The sequence below is a fragment of the Corylus avellana genome, chromosome 6, assembly GCF_965113065.1.
Source record: "Corylus avellana chromosome 6, dhCorAvel1.hap1.2, whole genome shotgun sequence".
Classification (NCBI taxonomy): Eukaryota; Viridiplantae; Streptophyta; class Magnoliopsida; order Fagales; family Betulaceae; genus Corylus; species Corylus avellana.
In genome coordinates, this window is record NC_142495.1 from 29,563,947 (window position 1) to 29,580,384 (window position 16,438).

Consider the following 16,438-nt stretch of genomic DNA (forward strand, 5'->3'; position numbering starts at 1 on the left):
TCAAAATCACGACATAAGAACATGAAAAAGCTACCTTAGACACGCCCAATGTGGTTATTGAGTGTAAGCGATACTTATGGGCTCAAAATCTGCTATTTTTTCATTTGAATTGTCATTTCAAGTTATTTTCCGTCAATCTAAGGATTTTTTTTTTTTTTTTTTTGGGGGTTGGGCAGCTAGAGTTTCCTCTTTCCTAATTCATGATTCCTTTTCTCTTTATATCATCTTTGATTAAAATCACATAAAATATTACGACAATCTTTAATCAAATTACCAATATTTTGTGAAATATCAACTTTTTATCTATAACCTTTTTTTTTTTCTTCATGATCCGTAAGCTAAATACACGCCCATTGGTATTAAATCATCGATCTTACCATTCTTTCAATTATTGTGGAAGGAGAAAGAGACAATTCTTCTTATTCTTAATAATAATAATAATTAAAAAAAAAAAAAAAAAAAAGGCAGACAATAAGTGCTATATACTATAAGAGAGCATCTGCTATGTGGTCGTTGCACAAAAGCCTGCCAACTTTTATGCAAACCACTCAGCATCCAACATATTATCTATTTTAAAAATTTGCAAGAAAAATGTATGTTTGCGAAGTATAGGATTAATTTCCCACACAGCCATTTAGCCACCGTCAATTGAATCGAACCACTGCCCACGCCCACGACTAGATTCCTCCGCCCACCGTCTAGTCGGATCTCTCTCCCTCTCTCACTCCACCGGCATGGGTGGCCGTGGGGTGGCGAACCGCCCCCATCTCCGTCTGCCATCCTCTACATTTATTTATTTATTTTAAATTAATAAAAATTAATATAATCAGGTGTGGATGTTTATTTCTTATTAGAGTGTTCTAACTGATGTGGCAACCACTGAATAGTTTGCACAAAACCCCTGTTTTGTACACAGACCACCTAGAAGTTATTCTCGTACTACAATTATCTTACAACACTTGATGTGGTTATTCCAATTAACTTTTTAATTTTTTTAACAAGAAGATTTAATTATTAATTGGGATTGTCATATTAATATAGTGAAATAAAAATATAATGTATAGCATTACTTGGGACATTAATTAAAATGTTGCACTTGATCTTTATTTTTATTTTTTGAACTGCACTTGATCTCTATTTTGCAGCCAAACTCAGGGCCTAAATTCTCAGAAAAGCCATTGATAATCGTCAACCAGATCGTTAATGTTTATAGCATTACTTAAAAATTACGTGGGAATATATTCGCGACGTCATTTAAAATGTCGCACTTGATATCGATAGTGCAGTTAAAAATGTACTACGACTACATATATAATTTTTCCAGCCGAAGGGACAGAATGTCACACGGGTCGGGTCAAAAAACCCAGCAGCCGAAAGGCACAAATAAAGGTTAGAACTTAGAAGGATCGACTAAGGAGTCGTTGGACCCATATCAAGATCCGACCCGGACTCTATAAAACCGTATCAACCAGATGCCACATCTCGCACAAAGGCCACACCTTAACACGTCTTTCCTCTAAGGGAAGATTCTTTTTTTTTTATATAGCGCTTCTCTTTTGCTTTCCTTGTGCCTGTGCGATCTCTGCTTCTCGTTATTCCGTTGCAAACACATTCTTCTTCCATTTATTTTTCCCAAAATCATAGCTTCCATTTCTCTATCTCTCTCTATATCTAGCTGTAGATCTCTCCCTCTCCTTCGCTCAGAGGGTCCCAGGGTTTGATCGCTGCTTCAGATCTCGCAGGGATTCGAAACCCCCGCGAGCTTCGATCTCTGCCTCGCAGCTGGTATTCAATCACAGCCACAGATCTGAGCATTTGATAACTCGCCATCGATCTGAGCCACCATGGCGGCCGCCAACGCTCCGATCACCATGAAAGAGGCCTTAACTGTCAGTTCTCGCTCTCACTTTCCTCTTTTTTTGGCTTCGATTCGATGCTTGCTCTTTGAACTCTATGCATAGTTTGAAATTTTAACTGTGTTTTGAGCTGAAACGGCACTGTTCTCATAATTAAGAAGTTTAGTAATCTCTTTTTGTTAAATTTCGTTTCTGGGTCAATTTACTGTGCTACAACTTTCTGCGATTTGCTATTTCAACAGTGCTTTTAATGCTCAGTCTTTATGGAATTTTATATAGATTTGAAATTTATGGTTTCTACTCAGATCTGTTAATTATTACATTCTTTTGAGGTTGCTTCATAAGTTATTTCATAGGCTATAATTTCACTATCTACTTTTGGACCATATTTAGAAAATTGAACCTGAGTTATGGCTTATGTGATCTGATGTGATTGCAGTTACCGAGCATTGGGATCAATCCTCAATTCATTACGTTTACTCATGTTACTATGGAATCGGATAAGTATATATGTGTACGGGAAACGTCGCCGCAGAATAGCGTTGTTATTATTGATATGAGTATGCCAATGCAGCCTTTGAGGAGGCCTATTACTGCAGACTCGGCGCTTATGAATCCAAATTCCAGAATTCTTGCTTTGAAAGGTAGGATTAGTTATCGGTTATGTACTTGCCTTGTGGATACATAATTGTGTGTGGAATTGCTGATAGGATTAGAATTCTGTTTGTTGCCGCTCATGCCATGCGATCATAAAACTTCAGAAATTGTGGTTCTCATTTCTTTTCACATACTGCTTGACATAGTTCATGTACTTCTACGTTAATATTATAATCCATTTTGTTCTGATGCAACTAGCTGAACCAGTGGTGTCATGCCCGGTTTTACTCCCTTGCCTACTTTTCCTTGCCACCTACATATCTTGGCTCTCCAGGTTAAATGAGAATATTACTGTTGGGATGCTAATCATGAAACTCCCTAATGTAGCTCATTTTTATGTTTTTTGGTGATAAAAACCAATATATACATATGTGTACATGTATATGTATGTATTTTTGGTTTGTGCATGCTTCTATTATTCCTTGGTCTTATATTGTTTTGGCTCATAAAACTGTGACATTCTTTTGAAGCCCAACTCCAAGGAACCAATCAGGATCATTTGCAAATCTTTAACATTGAGCTGAAAGCAAAAATAAAATCTTATCAGATGCCTGAGCAGGTGAGAACTTTAATTTCGTATCATCTTCATTACAGTTTGCGATACTTTGATGGTCCACTTTGTTCCATTGAGATTGATATCATTCAACTAAACCAACTCTCCTTGTGTTGTTTACAGATCGTTTTTTGGAAGTGGATTACACCAAAGATGCTGGGCCTAGTGACACAGACCTCGGTATATCATTGGTCAATTGAGGGTAAGATGTGTTTATTTATAATCTATTTCAGTATCATGTTGCCATAGTTTTTCAGGTTATAAGATTCATGTTATGTTCAAACTGTTTACAGTTATATGGTCCTCACTGCATCTCTAATGTAGGTGATTCTGAACCAGTAAAGATGTTTGATAGAACCGCTAATATGGCAAACAATCAGATAATAAACTACCGATGTGACCCTTCTGAAAAGTGGCTGGTTTTGATTGGAATTGCTCCTGGTGCACCTGAGGTATGTTACTATTTCTGTTAATGGCTATACAAAGTTGATCGCTTCACTAAGCCAATGAGCTCTACCTCAAATGGTGCTTCCTTGCTCTTTTAAGAATGAGGTGGAGGGTGAGATTGTAGATTCAAAACCCACTGGGTGCATGTGTAACTTCCTAACAACAGAAAAGTTGGCTACATCATTACTTGCCAAAAAAATGTTACATCAATGCTCTCATGTATGAAGGACACCTGATGGTTTTTCACATCTAAGGGAAATATAGAGAACTGCTATTTCCAAGCAAAAACCTGCTTTGCAGTAAAAAGCTAGTAAATACATGATAGTATCACATGTAATTGAACCCAAGCTGCTCCAAGCTATCTGAGCCTGATCTAGCCAACTTGGCCTGAGAAGTTCCTAAATGTGGTTGGGTGCTTTGCAAGTTTGCAGTCCCTGGTTTAAACTGCCATGCGTCCCTGGTCTTGTTTTTTGTTAAACTTTTGGAACACAGTTCAGTTTTCCTCTCTCCTGCATACAAGCACTTAGATCCAGCCATTATATTATTTATGAGTCTTGTTTTTCATGCATCTTTTTATTTTTAAATCTCGTGATTTGTAGATGCTACCCCATGTGTAGAACTATATGATGATTTTTACTCTGACAAAAATTTTCACGACTGTCATGGTATTATGGTTTGATTTCCTCATGTGATTTTGTTTATAGAGGCCACAATTGGTTAAAGGGAATATGCAACTTTTCTCCGTTGATCAGCAGCGTAGTCAAGCTCTTGAAGCACATGCTGCATCATTTGCCCAATTTAAGGTGTGGTGGTTTCCCTGTCCCAATCCGTTTTCAACATTGCATTGACTCACAAAATTTCTTTTAGAAGTAACAAAATTCATTAAAAAGTGTAATATGTGCACATACACACAATTTTATGAATGTTGGCTAAACTTCTTTGTTTTTACAGGTCCCAGGAAACGAGAATCCTTCTGTTCTGATTTCTTTTGCCACAAAGACCCTCAATGCTGGACAGATTACATCAAAGTTACATGTTATTGAGCTTGGTGCCCAGCCAGGTAAATATACTAGTTCCAATTACCTTTTATTTGTATTTTTTGTAGTCTTTAATTGGCACGCCTATAACTGTTTCATATTCCTTCATTTCTTCCATCCATCCAATGTTTGATTCTCGTTTCAGTAAAATGAGGTGTGATGTATCCTTGTGTTGTTTCCACATAGGGGGTGAAGGGCTATGTTTAGAAAGGAACTTTGATGTAACTGAATCTGTTATGCGCATGGTTGAAATGTTGTGAGTTTAGCTGCCACGTTCCACATTTTATACATATGTAATTGCTATGTCCAAAAAAATTGTTCTTCTCTCTTTGTTATTAATATTCGGCCTGTTATACTTCTTGAAAGAAGCAGCTAAGAGTACCTTTGTTCTTTTGCCCTTTTGCCCTAGAAACAAGAAGAGATTGTCAAGAATGAAAATGCATATTTACTTTTGGTGGTAATCAAATATATATATATTTTAAAATTATAAAAAAGAAAAGAAAAAGGGATTTGGTCTGCTAGAATGGTAATGGAAATAGGCATCTAAGTCTTAATATTCATGTCACCTGGACTGAAATATTGATAATAACTTCTGCCTGGACAAATTACCAAAAAAAAGCCTGGACAAGTGTGGCTTTGTGTTGTAAATTATGGAAATTTTAGTGGAGGAAGGGGAGATGAGAAAAATTATGGAAGATAGTTGTATAACTGTTTTCACATGGCTGTACTTTTGAGTTTTTTTTTTTTGGGGTGATTTTAGGGATGTTGGACTTGGACTAAATTATTTAACGTTTATTATGTTTGGGCTTGTCAAGATAACTATTTTAAATGTTTACTATGTCTGGACTCGTCGGGATGTGTTGGAGTTTATGAAAGTAGGAAGTAGGAAGTCAATCTTCTTATTACTTATCAAAAAAAAAGGAAGTAGGAAGTCAATCTATGAGCACTTATCAAAAAAGTGGGAATCTGGAGGCAGATTGAATCAGTTTGCAGAATTTATAGTTCTTACTGACAGCTATCTTTCTGTTTTTGTTGGTAGGGAAGCCGTCTTTTACAAAGAAACAAGCAGATCTTTTCTTCCCTCCAGACTTTGCAGATGACTTTCCGGTTGCAATGCAGGTATCAAAGTCGCTACTTCTTGCTACTTGTCTTAGTAAACAGCAGCATAATTGTTACTCACGAATTCTTTAATTGACAGATATCCCAGAAATACAGTTTGATCTACGTGATCACCAAGCTTGGGCTATTATTTGTGTATGATTTGGAGACTGCCTCTGCGGTATATAGAAATAGAATTAGTCCAGATCCAATATTTTTGACAGCGGAAGCTTCTTCAGTGGGAGGTTTTTATGCTGTCAATAGGCGTGGACAGGTGTTATTGGCTACTGTTAATGAACAAACAATTGTGCCATTTGTCAGTGGCCAGGTATATTCACAGGCTTGCATTTTCCTTCATTCTATTATGGGAGAATTACTCTTGTGTTTATAAATGTTTTCTTTTTATTTTCACAGTTGAACAATTTGGAGCTAGCTGTCAATCTTGCAAAAAGAGGGAATCTTCCTGGTGCTGAGCAGCTTGTAAGATGATTCTTGTTCTATCTATTTTATATTATTAATTCTGTTCATTCAGATAATTCCACAACTCATGTTTTGATCACCGAAATAGGCCAACACGAAAAACCTAACAATTCCTACGGATAAAAATAACCATCAACGTTAAAACTTAGTTGTGCATTTAAGGTAGTGATGCAACCATGCCATGGTTTGGGATTTTGCTAATGCTTTGAAAGATTGGTTTTTGTAATGATCAAGGCACTCTCTTTATACAGGGTTCTTATAAAAAAGTTCTCTCTCTTTTAGTGTGAAAGTATCTAAAAGGTTTAAATACTGTGTAGATTGTCTAAGCATACTAGTGCCGCCTCGCCCTTAATCGCAAGAGTAGAGATTGATGTGTGTCATGTTTGATCTTCTACTCTTATTCTGTTATGCATGTCCTATGGGCATGCATTATCACTGTTGCAGTTAGAGCCTGGGGTCTCACGGTGATGGACACAATGATGTTTTATGTTGCATTTCATGACAGGTCACACACACACACACACACACACACACTTCTAATTAGGTTCTCTTGTTGTTTAACTGGTTATGCATGAATATATGCTTATAGTCCATATTGTTTATTGCTGTGTGCCTTCCTATAATACTGAGAACATAGGGATGTGCGCTATTGGGTGTCTCAGGTTGTCCAACGTTTCCAAGAATTGTTTGCCCAAACAAAATACAAAGAAGCTGCTGAGCTTGCTGCTGAGTCTCCACAAGGACTCCTCCGTACGCCTGACACAGTTGCCAAATTTCAGGTTTACATTTTGCTTTTCCAATCCTACATATTTTATTAGTTGCTGCTTATATGTTGATAGCTTCAACACTGTTCATCCTTGTGTATGTCGTGCATATGTTATTATGTCTTCATTTGATTTCTTGCAAATCAGAATCTCACTGTAAGGCCTATTTAAGACCTAAAATAGTAGACGTGCTTGTTTAGAGAGGAAACAAAATACATATTTTGCATGGTCCTCATTTGCAAATTTATAAAGGATGGGTAGAAATAAACACCTTAATAAACCAAATTAACATGAAATGTACTCGATCAGTTGAGATTTGATGAAATCTTAGTAGCTACTAAGTTTTGTGTTCATTTTCCCTGCCTGAATGGAACATTTCCTGAAATAGACTTGTCATATGAAGTTGACATTTTGCTCTTTTGCAGAGTGTTCCTGTTCAAGCTGGGCAAACGCCACCCCTGTTGCAGTATTTTGGGACACTCTTGACAAGAGGAAAGCTCAATGCATTTGAGTCATTGGAATTATCACGTCTTGTTGTGAATCAGAACAAAAAGAATCTTTTGGAAAATTGGTTGGCCGAGGATAAGCTGGAATGCAGCGAGGAACTAGGGGATCTTGTGAAGGTTTGATGTGCAATTTGAGATTTAATCATTAATATAATTTACTGGATGTCTTGTTTACTTTATCCCAAAGCTGCCAGATTTGAAGTTATTTTCTTGTTTACATATTGGTAGTTCTGTTTCATTGTAGACTGTGGATAATGATCTTGCATTGAAAATATATATTAAAGCCAGAGCAACTCCGAAAGTCGTTGCTGCTTTTGCTGAACGGAGGGAGTTTGACAAAATTCTAATATACTCAAAGCAGGTGAAGACATGCTTTTATTACTACTGTTATTGTTGTGATTATTAGTATATTTTAGTGTGTTTTTCAAGTTATTTTGTGGTCTGAGCGTAACATTGTTCCTTTGTTGCTTTAGGTTGGGTACACTCCAGACTATCTATTCCTTCTGCAAACCATTCTTCGTTCAGATCCTCAGGTATTGCATTGTATTATCTGTATGTTTGTATGTTTTGTAAGTTTGAGTACCTTAAGACCGAAAGCACAAGCAAATCACAAGTTCTATCGGAGTCAAACCCTTTCTTTTCATATGTTTGCCAACAACCTTTTTCTTAGTAACTTCTGTTTTGGTATTAAATTGTTTTTAGACCAGTTTTATGAAGACAATTTTAATCCAGGAAGACTTTGCGTTTTTTTTTTGAAGTATAGAGCTAATATTTATTTTTGGAATGCAGGGAGCTGTTAATTTTGCGTTAATGATGTCTCAAATGGAGGGAGGTTGTCCAGTTGATTACAATACCATAACAGATCTCTTTCTTCAGGTTTGTTGATTGCAATGGTGCTTGAGTTGTTTTATTGATTTAATAATAAGATTCGTTTATTCTCCATTTGTATTGCTCTAGTTTTTGTCACTCTATCAACAAGCTTCATAGGGCATTAATTAGTTCTCATCGTTACAATATTGCAGAATGTTAATCGATAAATGAGGAGGAGAACTAATAGTTTTTTTTGCTTTCTGTGCTTTGTGTTTTATAGAGGAACTTGATTCGTGAGGCGACAGCTTTTCTATTAGATGTTTTGAAGCCAAATCTTCCTGAACATGCTTTCCTTCAAACAAAGGTTTTATTGACCACCTCTTTCTTTGTTAAGTTTATGTGACTTCTGTTTGTATAATTGCACCCGGTTGCAGCACTTTTAACACTTTTTATATAGGTCCTGGAAATCAATTTGGTAACTTTTCCAAATGTAGCTGATGCTATATTAGCTAATGGAATGTTCAGCCACTATGATCGTCCTCGAATTGCCCAACTTTGTGAAAAAGCTGGTCTTTATATGCGAGCTCTGCAAGTAATGTCTTCTAGCAGTTCTTTAACATTCTTTTTTTTTTTTGGCACATTTAGTTAAAAATTGTTGTTAAATGTTTCACTTCTTGTGCAGCATTACACAGAGTTGCCAGATATTAAACGTGTCATTGTGAATACGCATGCAATTGAGCCACAGGTTTATGTACTCCAGTGCTTATATCTTTTGGTGTTTGATGGATTTTTTAAACTTCCTACTGATTATGTGGTTCTTTACAGTCACTTGTAGAGTTTTTTGGCACGCTGTCACGAGAATGGGCTTTGGAATGTATGAAGGACCTTTTGTTGGTCAATCTAAGAGGCAATCTTCAGATAATTGTGCAGGTACACATCATTGTCTTGTGTAATTGGAAAAGTATCTGATTAGTAATTTACTGAAGCATGCTTATATACCTCTGTGCAGGCTGCCAAGGAGTATTGTGAACAGTTGGGTGTTGATGCATGCATAAAGCTTTTTGAGCAATTTAAGTCGTATGAAGGGTTATACTTTTTTCTTGGTTCATATCTAAGCTCCAGGTGATCTATTTTGTTAAGAAGTTCTTTCTCTTTGGTGGGTAATGGCATGTCCATTTATTATTGGCTAATTCATTTTCATATATGAGACAGTGAGGACCCCGACATTCATTTTAAGTACATTGAGGCGGCTGCTAAAACTGGTCAAATCAAAGAGGTCGAGCGTGTTACGAGAGAGTCAAATTTCTACGATCCTGAGAAAACAAAGAACTTTTTAATGGAAGCTAAGCTTCCAGATGCTCGGCCGCTAATTAATGTTTGTGACCGTTTTGGATTTGTCCCGGATCTCACACACTATCTGTACACAAACAATATGCTTCGTTACATCGAAGGTTATGTTCAAAAGGTATGAGGTTTGAAGTCTTATTTGTGATGCATTGAACATTCGCTAATGCCTTACCTGTTATATGAATTTTACTTGTTTCTTGCCCTTGAGACTTTTTTGTCGCTTTTGATAGGTGAACCCTGGTAATGCTCCTTTAGTTGTGGGGCAGCTTCTAGATGATGAGTGTCCTGAAGATTTTATCAAAGGCTTGATTCTCTCTGTCCGTTCTTTGCTTCCAGTGGAACCCCTTGTGGACGAATGTGAGAAGAGGTGGCGTCCCAACTCTATTTCATTCCTTTGTGGTTCTCACTCTCATTTCTTGATTTTATTTCTTATGTTTTCTTTGTGATATTTAGGAATCGACTTCGTTTGCTCACTCAATTCTTGGAGCATCTCGTGAGTGAGGGAAGCCAAGATGTTCATGTTCACAATGCTCTGGGTAAAATCATCATTGATAGCAACAACAATCCAGAGCACTTCCTCACCACCAACCCCTACTATGATTCTCGTGTTGTGGGTAAGTATTGTGAGAAACGTGATCCTACCCTGGCAGTTGTGGCATACCGGCGAGGACAATGTGATGAAGAGCTTATTAATGTCACGAATAAAAATTCTTTGTTCAAGCTGCAAGCAAGGTTTGTGACTTCTTTTGGTTATTTAGTTTGTCTTCAATGGTACCTGTGTTTTTTCGGAGATTTATTGACTCAGACTTTGGTTGCAGATATGTGGTTGAAAGGATGGATGGTGATCTTTGGGAGAATGTTCTTAACCCTGAGAATGTCTATAGAAGACAGCTTATTGATCAAGTTGTATCTACTGCTTTGCCCGAAAGCAAGAGCCCAGAACAAGTTTCTGCAGCTGTTAAGGCTTTCATGACTGCTGATCTGCCTCATGAATTAATTGAGCTCCTTGAAAAGATTGTGCTTCAGAACTCCGCATTCAGTGGGAACTTTAATCTGCAAAACCTGCTCATTTTGACAGCTATCAAGGCAGATCCATCTAGAGTTATGGATTACATTAATAGACTGGATAACTTCGATGGACCCGCAGTTGGGGAAGTGGCTGTGGAAGCCCAACTGTATGAGGAAGCATTTGCAATTTTCAAGAAGTTTAACTTGAATGTTCAGGCTGTCAATGTCTTATTGGATAATATCCGGAGCATTGAACGGGCTGTGGAGTTTGCATTCCGTGTTGAAGAAGATGCTGTTTGGAGCCAGGTGGCCAAGGCTCAACTCAGGGAGGGCCTGGTGAGCGATGCCATTGAGTCATTCATTCGTGCAGATGATGCAACAGAATTTTTGGATGTAATTCGTGCTGCTGAGGATGCAAATGTTTACCATGACTTGGTGAAGTACCTCCTGATGGTTAGGCAGAAGGCGAAAGAGCCCAAGGTGGACAGTGAGCTCATCTATGCATATGCAAAGATTGATAGGCTGAGTGAGATTGAAGAGTTCATTCTCATGCCAAATGTAGCAAATCTCCAAAACGTTGGTGACCGGTTATATGATGAAGCCTTATACGAGGCTGCAAAAATAATATTTGCCTTTATATCTAACTGGGCCAAGTTGGCTATCACACTTGTGAAACTGAGACAGTTCCAAAGTGCAGTTGATGCAGCAAGGAAAGCTAACAGCTCAAAAACATGGAAGGAAGTTTGCTTTGCTTGTGTTGATGCAGAGGAGTTCCGCTTAGCTCAGATATGTGGGCTCAACATTATTATACAGGTGAACTGTTGCATTCTATTTACTTTCTATGAGTTTTGAAGGTCTGTTTTCATTCAGCTTCAGTTGCAGGTTTGAAAGATGGGCCCTGCAGAGTATAACGATGAAGCATTTGCTTTAGTGCTTGGCTGGGGTCAATGCTTGATATATTTTTTTGTTGCATATCCAGCATGTTCTAGATTGATAATTCATAAATTTATGTAACCGTTAACTCAATTTTGCTCTATTCTGCCTTCAATAGGTGGATGACTTGGAAGAGGTCAGCGAATATTACCAGAATAGAGGATGTTTCAATGAGCTAATCTCTCTTATGGAGAGTGGTTTAGGTTTAGAACGTGCACATATGGGCATCTTCACTGAGTTGGGAGTTCTGTATGCTAGATACCGTCCCGAGAAGCTTATGGAGCACATCAAACTGTTCTCAACCCGTCTCAATATTCCAAAGCTTATACGAGCCTGTGATGAACAACAGCATTGGAAGGAACTCACCTATCTGTATATCCAATATGATGAGTTTGATAATGCAGCTACTACCATAATGAACCATTCCCCCGAGGCATGGGATCACATGCAGTTTAAAGATGTTTCGGTTAAAGTTGCTAATGTGGAGCTATATTATAAGGCTGTGCACTTCTACTTGCAAGAACATCCCGATCTTATTAATGATCTTCTCAATGTACTTGCACTTCGTGTGGACCATACACGTGTTGTTGACATTATGCGAAAGGTATTACTTCTGCAGGTTTATGATCTTATTGAGATCTAAGTTGACAACTTTCTTTGCATGGCTCTAACTCTGTCAAGTTTTTAATCATGTTACATCAGGCTGGTCACCTGCATCTTGTGAAGCCATACATGGTTGCAGTTCAGAGTAACAACGTGTCTGCTGTAAATGAAGCGTTGAATGGGATATATGTTGAGGAGGAGGACTATGAGAGATTGCGTGAATCAATTGATATGCATGATAACTTTGATCAAATTGGCCTTGCACAGAAGGTGATGTGCAATTATTTTACTTTGTGGTTCTTTTTTAATGGGTCCAATTGCGTAGGCCTAATTGATATGCGTTTGAGCAGATTGAGAAACATGAGCTACTTGAAATGAGGCGTGTTGCTGCGTATATTTACAAGAAAGCGGGCAGGTGGAAGCAGTCCATTGCATTATCAAAGAAAGACAACCTTTACAAAGATGCCATGGAGACAGCCTCACAATCCGGTGATCGCGAACTTGCAGAGGAGTTACTTGTTTACTTCATTGAAAAGGTACCTAGCAAAGTCTAAAAAATGTATACTCTTTTACGGATTGAGATTTAGATAGGTTTTACTTGGCTACACACCTTCATAGGCACTGTAAATATAATGAGAGAATGATTAGGTATCTACTTTTGCGTTAGCCAAAGCTTTCTCACTCATAGTATGGTTAGTTTGCAATGTTAGTTGTGTTGGGATCTCTGTTCTACTTCCTACTCAGTCCTGGTGGATGCAGGGGGATGTTGGCATGTGAAGGATGTCAAACAATCAACTTTCCAGATTTAGAAAAAGTCCCTCTTTTCTTTCAGCTTTTGCTTTTGCTTTTGCTGTTCAAGCATGATTGCATCTAATGAATGAAGGTGTAGATAATATATGTTTATTTATAACTTTATTTTAATTTGTGTTGTATGTGCTTGTGCAGGGAAAGAAGGAATGCTTTGCTTCGTGTCTCTTTGTTTGTTATGATTTAATTCGGCCGGACATTGCTCTAGAACTTGCCTGGATGAACAATATGATCGACTTTGCTTTCCCATATCTGTTGCAGGTGATTTACTATATCATTTATACTTCAATTACATTCTCTTATGTTGGGCCTAAGCTTATGTTTAGGTGCTTTGTGTGCCTCGTCAAATGTGAGTATTGAGCTCATGCTTGGCACAGATCATTCGTGGATGTAGGGTTGGGTGTTACTGAATTATGTTTCTTTGCTACATTATGCTTCTGTTGTGTTGATCATTCAAGTTCGTGCTTTGCTAGTAAGATTTTTAGTCTTGTGTTGGGTACATGAATATGCCCCTTACTTGCATCGGATTTGGGAAGGAGGAAAAGGTTTGGGAAGACGGGTGAAGAGGGTTGGAAAGATTTTTTTGCTTCTGTGATACCCTTTTGTTTACAGTGGGGTGCTGTAGAAACATGGACGTCCTATTTGAAATCTGATTTACAATTAATCTCTTGTAGTTCATCCGTGAGTACACCGGAAAAGTTGATGAGCTTGTTAAGGACAAAATTGAAGCTTTGATTGAAGTTAAGGCTAAAGAGAAGGAAGAGAAGGATGTAATTCAACAGCAGGTAATCATTTTAAGGCTACTTTTCTGTTGATGTACGGACGATAAGTTTGATCATTGTTCTGGGCTTTCCTGAGAGTAACATTATCATTTCTGCCTGTGCTATGGATTTTTTATAAATTTCAAGTGCTGGTATTATTTAGCGAGTCAAATATTTCCCAATTATATGTTTTAGCCACCATGTTGACAGTCTCCCCTTCTCTTTCGGCATTCTCATCTTTTTTGTTTAACAATCACACAGTGGCTTTGATTGATGAGATGGGTTTTCTGTTGCAGAACATGTATGCTCAGTTGCTGCCTCTTGCTTTGCCTGCACCTCCAATGCCTGGTATGGGAGGTGCACCAGGAATGGGAGGATATGCTCCACCCGGTATGGGTGGAATGGGGATGCCTCCCATGCCACCCTTTGGGATGCCTCCAATGGGGAGCAGCTACTGATACGCAGGCAAATTGTTCGAGCTGAAGTTAATGATGTAAGTTTAGAGTATAGGGATGAGGGCAACCAATCAGTTATGGCATGTTTGTCTTTTTCATTGCGTGGGGTTTTGGTGCCTCATTTTTTCCCTTGTTCTGATGGGGTGAAGGTGTAGTTTAAATAATGTCAATTGTTTTTTTGTCACAAGGGTGTGGATATGTGTTGTAATATTCTTTTGGTAGCAGAGGCATTTTTTGAGCTGCCGGTAGAGGGCAAGCTTGTGGATTCTGTATTTTATTATTTTTCTTGTGGTCCAGGAATCTGTCAGTTATAGTACAAAACAATTCTTATCGATCATCAACTATCGGTTTGATATATTATGGCTATGTTTTGATTACAGCTATTTTTCTTGAACGTATATAGCCTGCTGCTCGTATTCCTTTGAATGATTTATGTATTTAGTGCAATGAAGTGACACATGAATGAGTTTTGTTTTCTTATTTTTATTTTTTAACGGCAAAAAAAGAAGTATTCTGTTGGACCCATTTTATCTGGGTACGTGTTTTGAATTCTTTCTTTAATACAGTTTAATTACCATTCTACTCAAATGTGGCATTTGTAACACATTTTCTTTACTTCTGGTTTATTTAAATGTTTCCCTTCAGACTATGGCGAATTGGTGTTGGAAAGGAATTCGAAAGCCTACTGTGTACAAACTTATCAAATGTTTAATTGCATTTTTAAAAATTATGTTTTCATTAACTGTATTTTGAAAATGTTATTTTTTCAAACCCCCTGTTTTGAAACTGTTAATACTGATACTCAATCCTTTAGGCCCTCAAAAGATTTGGGCTATACGCTTAAATACTCTTCAACCGTAAAAGCGTAAAAGAATTTTAAAAATATATACGGGTTCTATCTAAAGAGACTTCTTTGTCAAATTCATTTTATATTAGTTGACGTGCGATCCTCTTGAGTGAAACATGGGCTTTCTCTAAGAGCAAAAAAACATCAAAATGCCTAAAGTTTACTATAGCTGGATGTCTAGTTTCGCTCAGAGTAATTTTATATAGTATACACCATTGTTTTATCCTCAAAGTTGATGTGGCGTGGTTTTTCAAAAATAAAATAAAATTTTATGCATTAAATGTTATGAGAGATTATGCCAAATCAACTTTAAGAAATAAAAGGGTTAACTACTTTCCCACTTAATTGTAGTGGAGAAACCTTAAGCCTTGTAAAACCCTAAGCCCCCCTCCAGAGCGCCGCCGCCTTAGGAGAGGAGGGATGCCCGTTGCCTGCATCCCTCCTCCCTTCCTTGCTTCCCGATTTTTGTTTTAGGTTTGTTTCTGTCTTTGGTGTTTTCTGTTCTGTTGTGCTTGTGTTTTCTCTTGGTGGGTACTGCTTTGGGGGATTTTCACTCAAACTCTCCCCTTCCCTGTTTGTTTGTGTGTGCCGCCGATCTCCTCCGCGCTCGCTTCGCTGCTCACCACTCATTGTCGGGTCTTTTCACACGCCCCTCCCACGCCAAGCTTTTTGTGCCACCTTCCGCGACGGTTTCCGACCAGCTCGCGATCGGCCTCCTCTGGCTGCCGTCACTCGCTTTGAGTGTTTTTCGCATTTATTTTCCTGTTTTGTTGTTTTTCTGTTTTGCATTTCATTTGAATTCCCTTGTATTTGGTTTTATTTGCTGTAATTTCTTTTCCTGCATTAGTTTTATTGTTCCCTTTATTTCCCTGTATGGTTTTATTTATGCTTGTAAGAAGGCTTTTTCCTCCTGCTTTGTTGCGCCCGGTTGCTGCCCGATATTACTGGTCCAAACCTTTGGGTTGTGGATGTGAAATTTATCCTGGCTTTCGAGTCGAGAAGGATGAGTATCGGCTTGTGGGTTTTGCTCTCAAAGCCGAGGAATAAGTATCGGCTTGAGGGTTTTGCTCTCAAAGCCGAGGAATAAGTATCGGCTTGGGAGTTTTGCTCTCAAGGACGAGGAATAAGCGCTACCTATGCATTAGATGGTGTCTGTTTGATGCAGATTTGAGTTTTTAACTTGATATTTAGTCATAGGTTAGCGGATGCTGTGTTTTGGTTGATTTGGTCTGTTGTTGATGACTGTATCTTTAGCTTCGACTATGATTTACTTCAAAACTTTTTGCTCTGTTTGTAAGAGATTTAGGCTCGCAACTTTTATCAATGAATGAGTATGATATGTTTCAAAAAAAAACTTTAAGAAATAAAAGGAGATAAAAGAATAGTGTATAGAATTACTCTTTCACTATAACGCCACCTCAATATTGTTTTTTAGGTTGAATTTGGAAAAATCTAATTTTATTTACTGT

General features: G+C 37.9%; 1 protein-coding gene across 1 annotated transcript; it reads left to right on the forward strand.

The window, feature by feature from the left end:
• Positions 1-1,545: 1,545 nt before the first annotated feature.
• On the forward strand, positions 1,546-14,501 carry LOC132188299 (clathrin heavy chain 1). The gene is made up of 30 exons (XM_059602722.2): positions 1,546-1,889; positions 2,296-2,500; positions 2,984-3,072; positions 3,190-3,268; positions 3,391-3,518; positions 4,218-4,316; positions 4,465-4,573; positions 5,590-5,669; positions 5,749-5,976; positions 6,063-6,128; positions 6,791-6,907; positions 7,318-7,515; positions 7,643-7,759; positions 7,872-7,931; positions 8,188-8,274; positions 8,489-8,572; positions 8,666-8,800; positions 8,891-8,953; positions 9,034-9,138; positions 9,218-9,330; positions 9,421-9,673; positions 9,786-9,922; positions 10,009-10,287; positions 10,374-11,376; positions 11,615-12,100; positions 12,199-12,369; positions 12,450-12,635; positions 13,045-13,167; positions 13,581-13,691; positions 13,964-14,501. The coding sequence occupies exons 1-30, from the start codon at positions 1,845-1,847 to the stop codon at positions 14,123-14,125; spliced, it is 5,118 nt and encodes a 1,705-aa protein (XP_059458705.1). The 5' UTR covers positions 1,546-1,844; the 3' UTR covers positions 14,126-14,501.
• Positions 14,502-16,438: the final 1,937 nt, after the last annotated feature.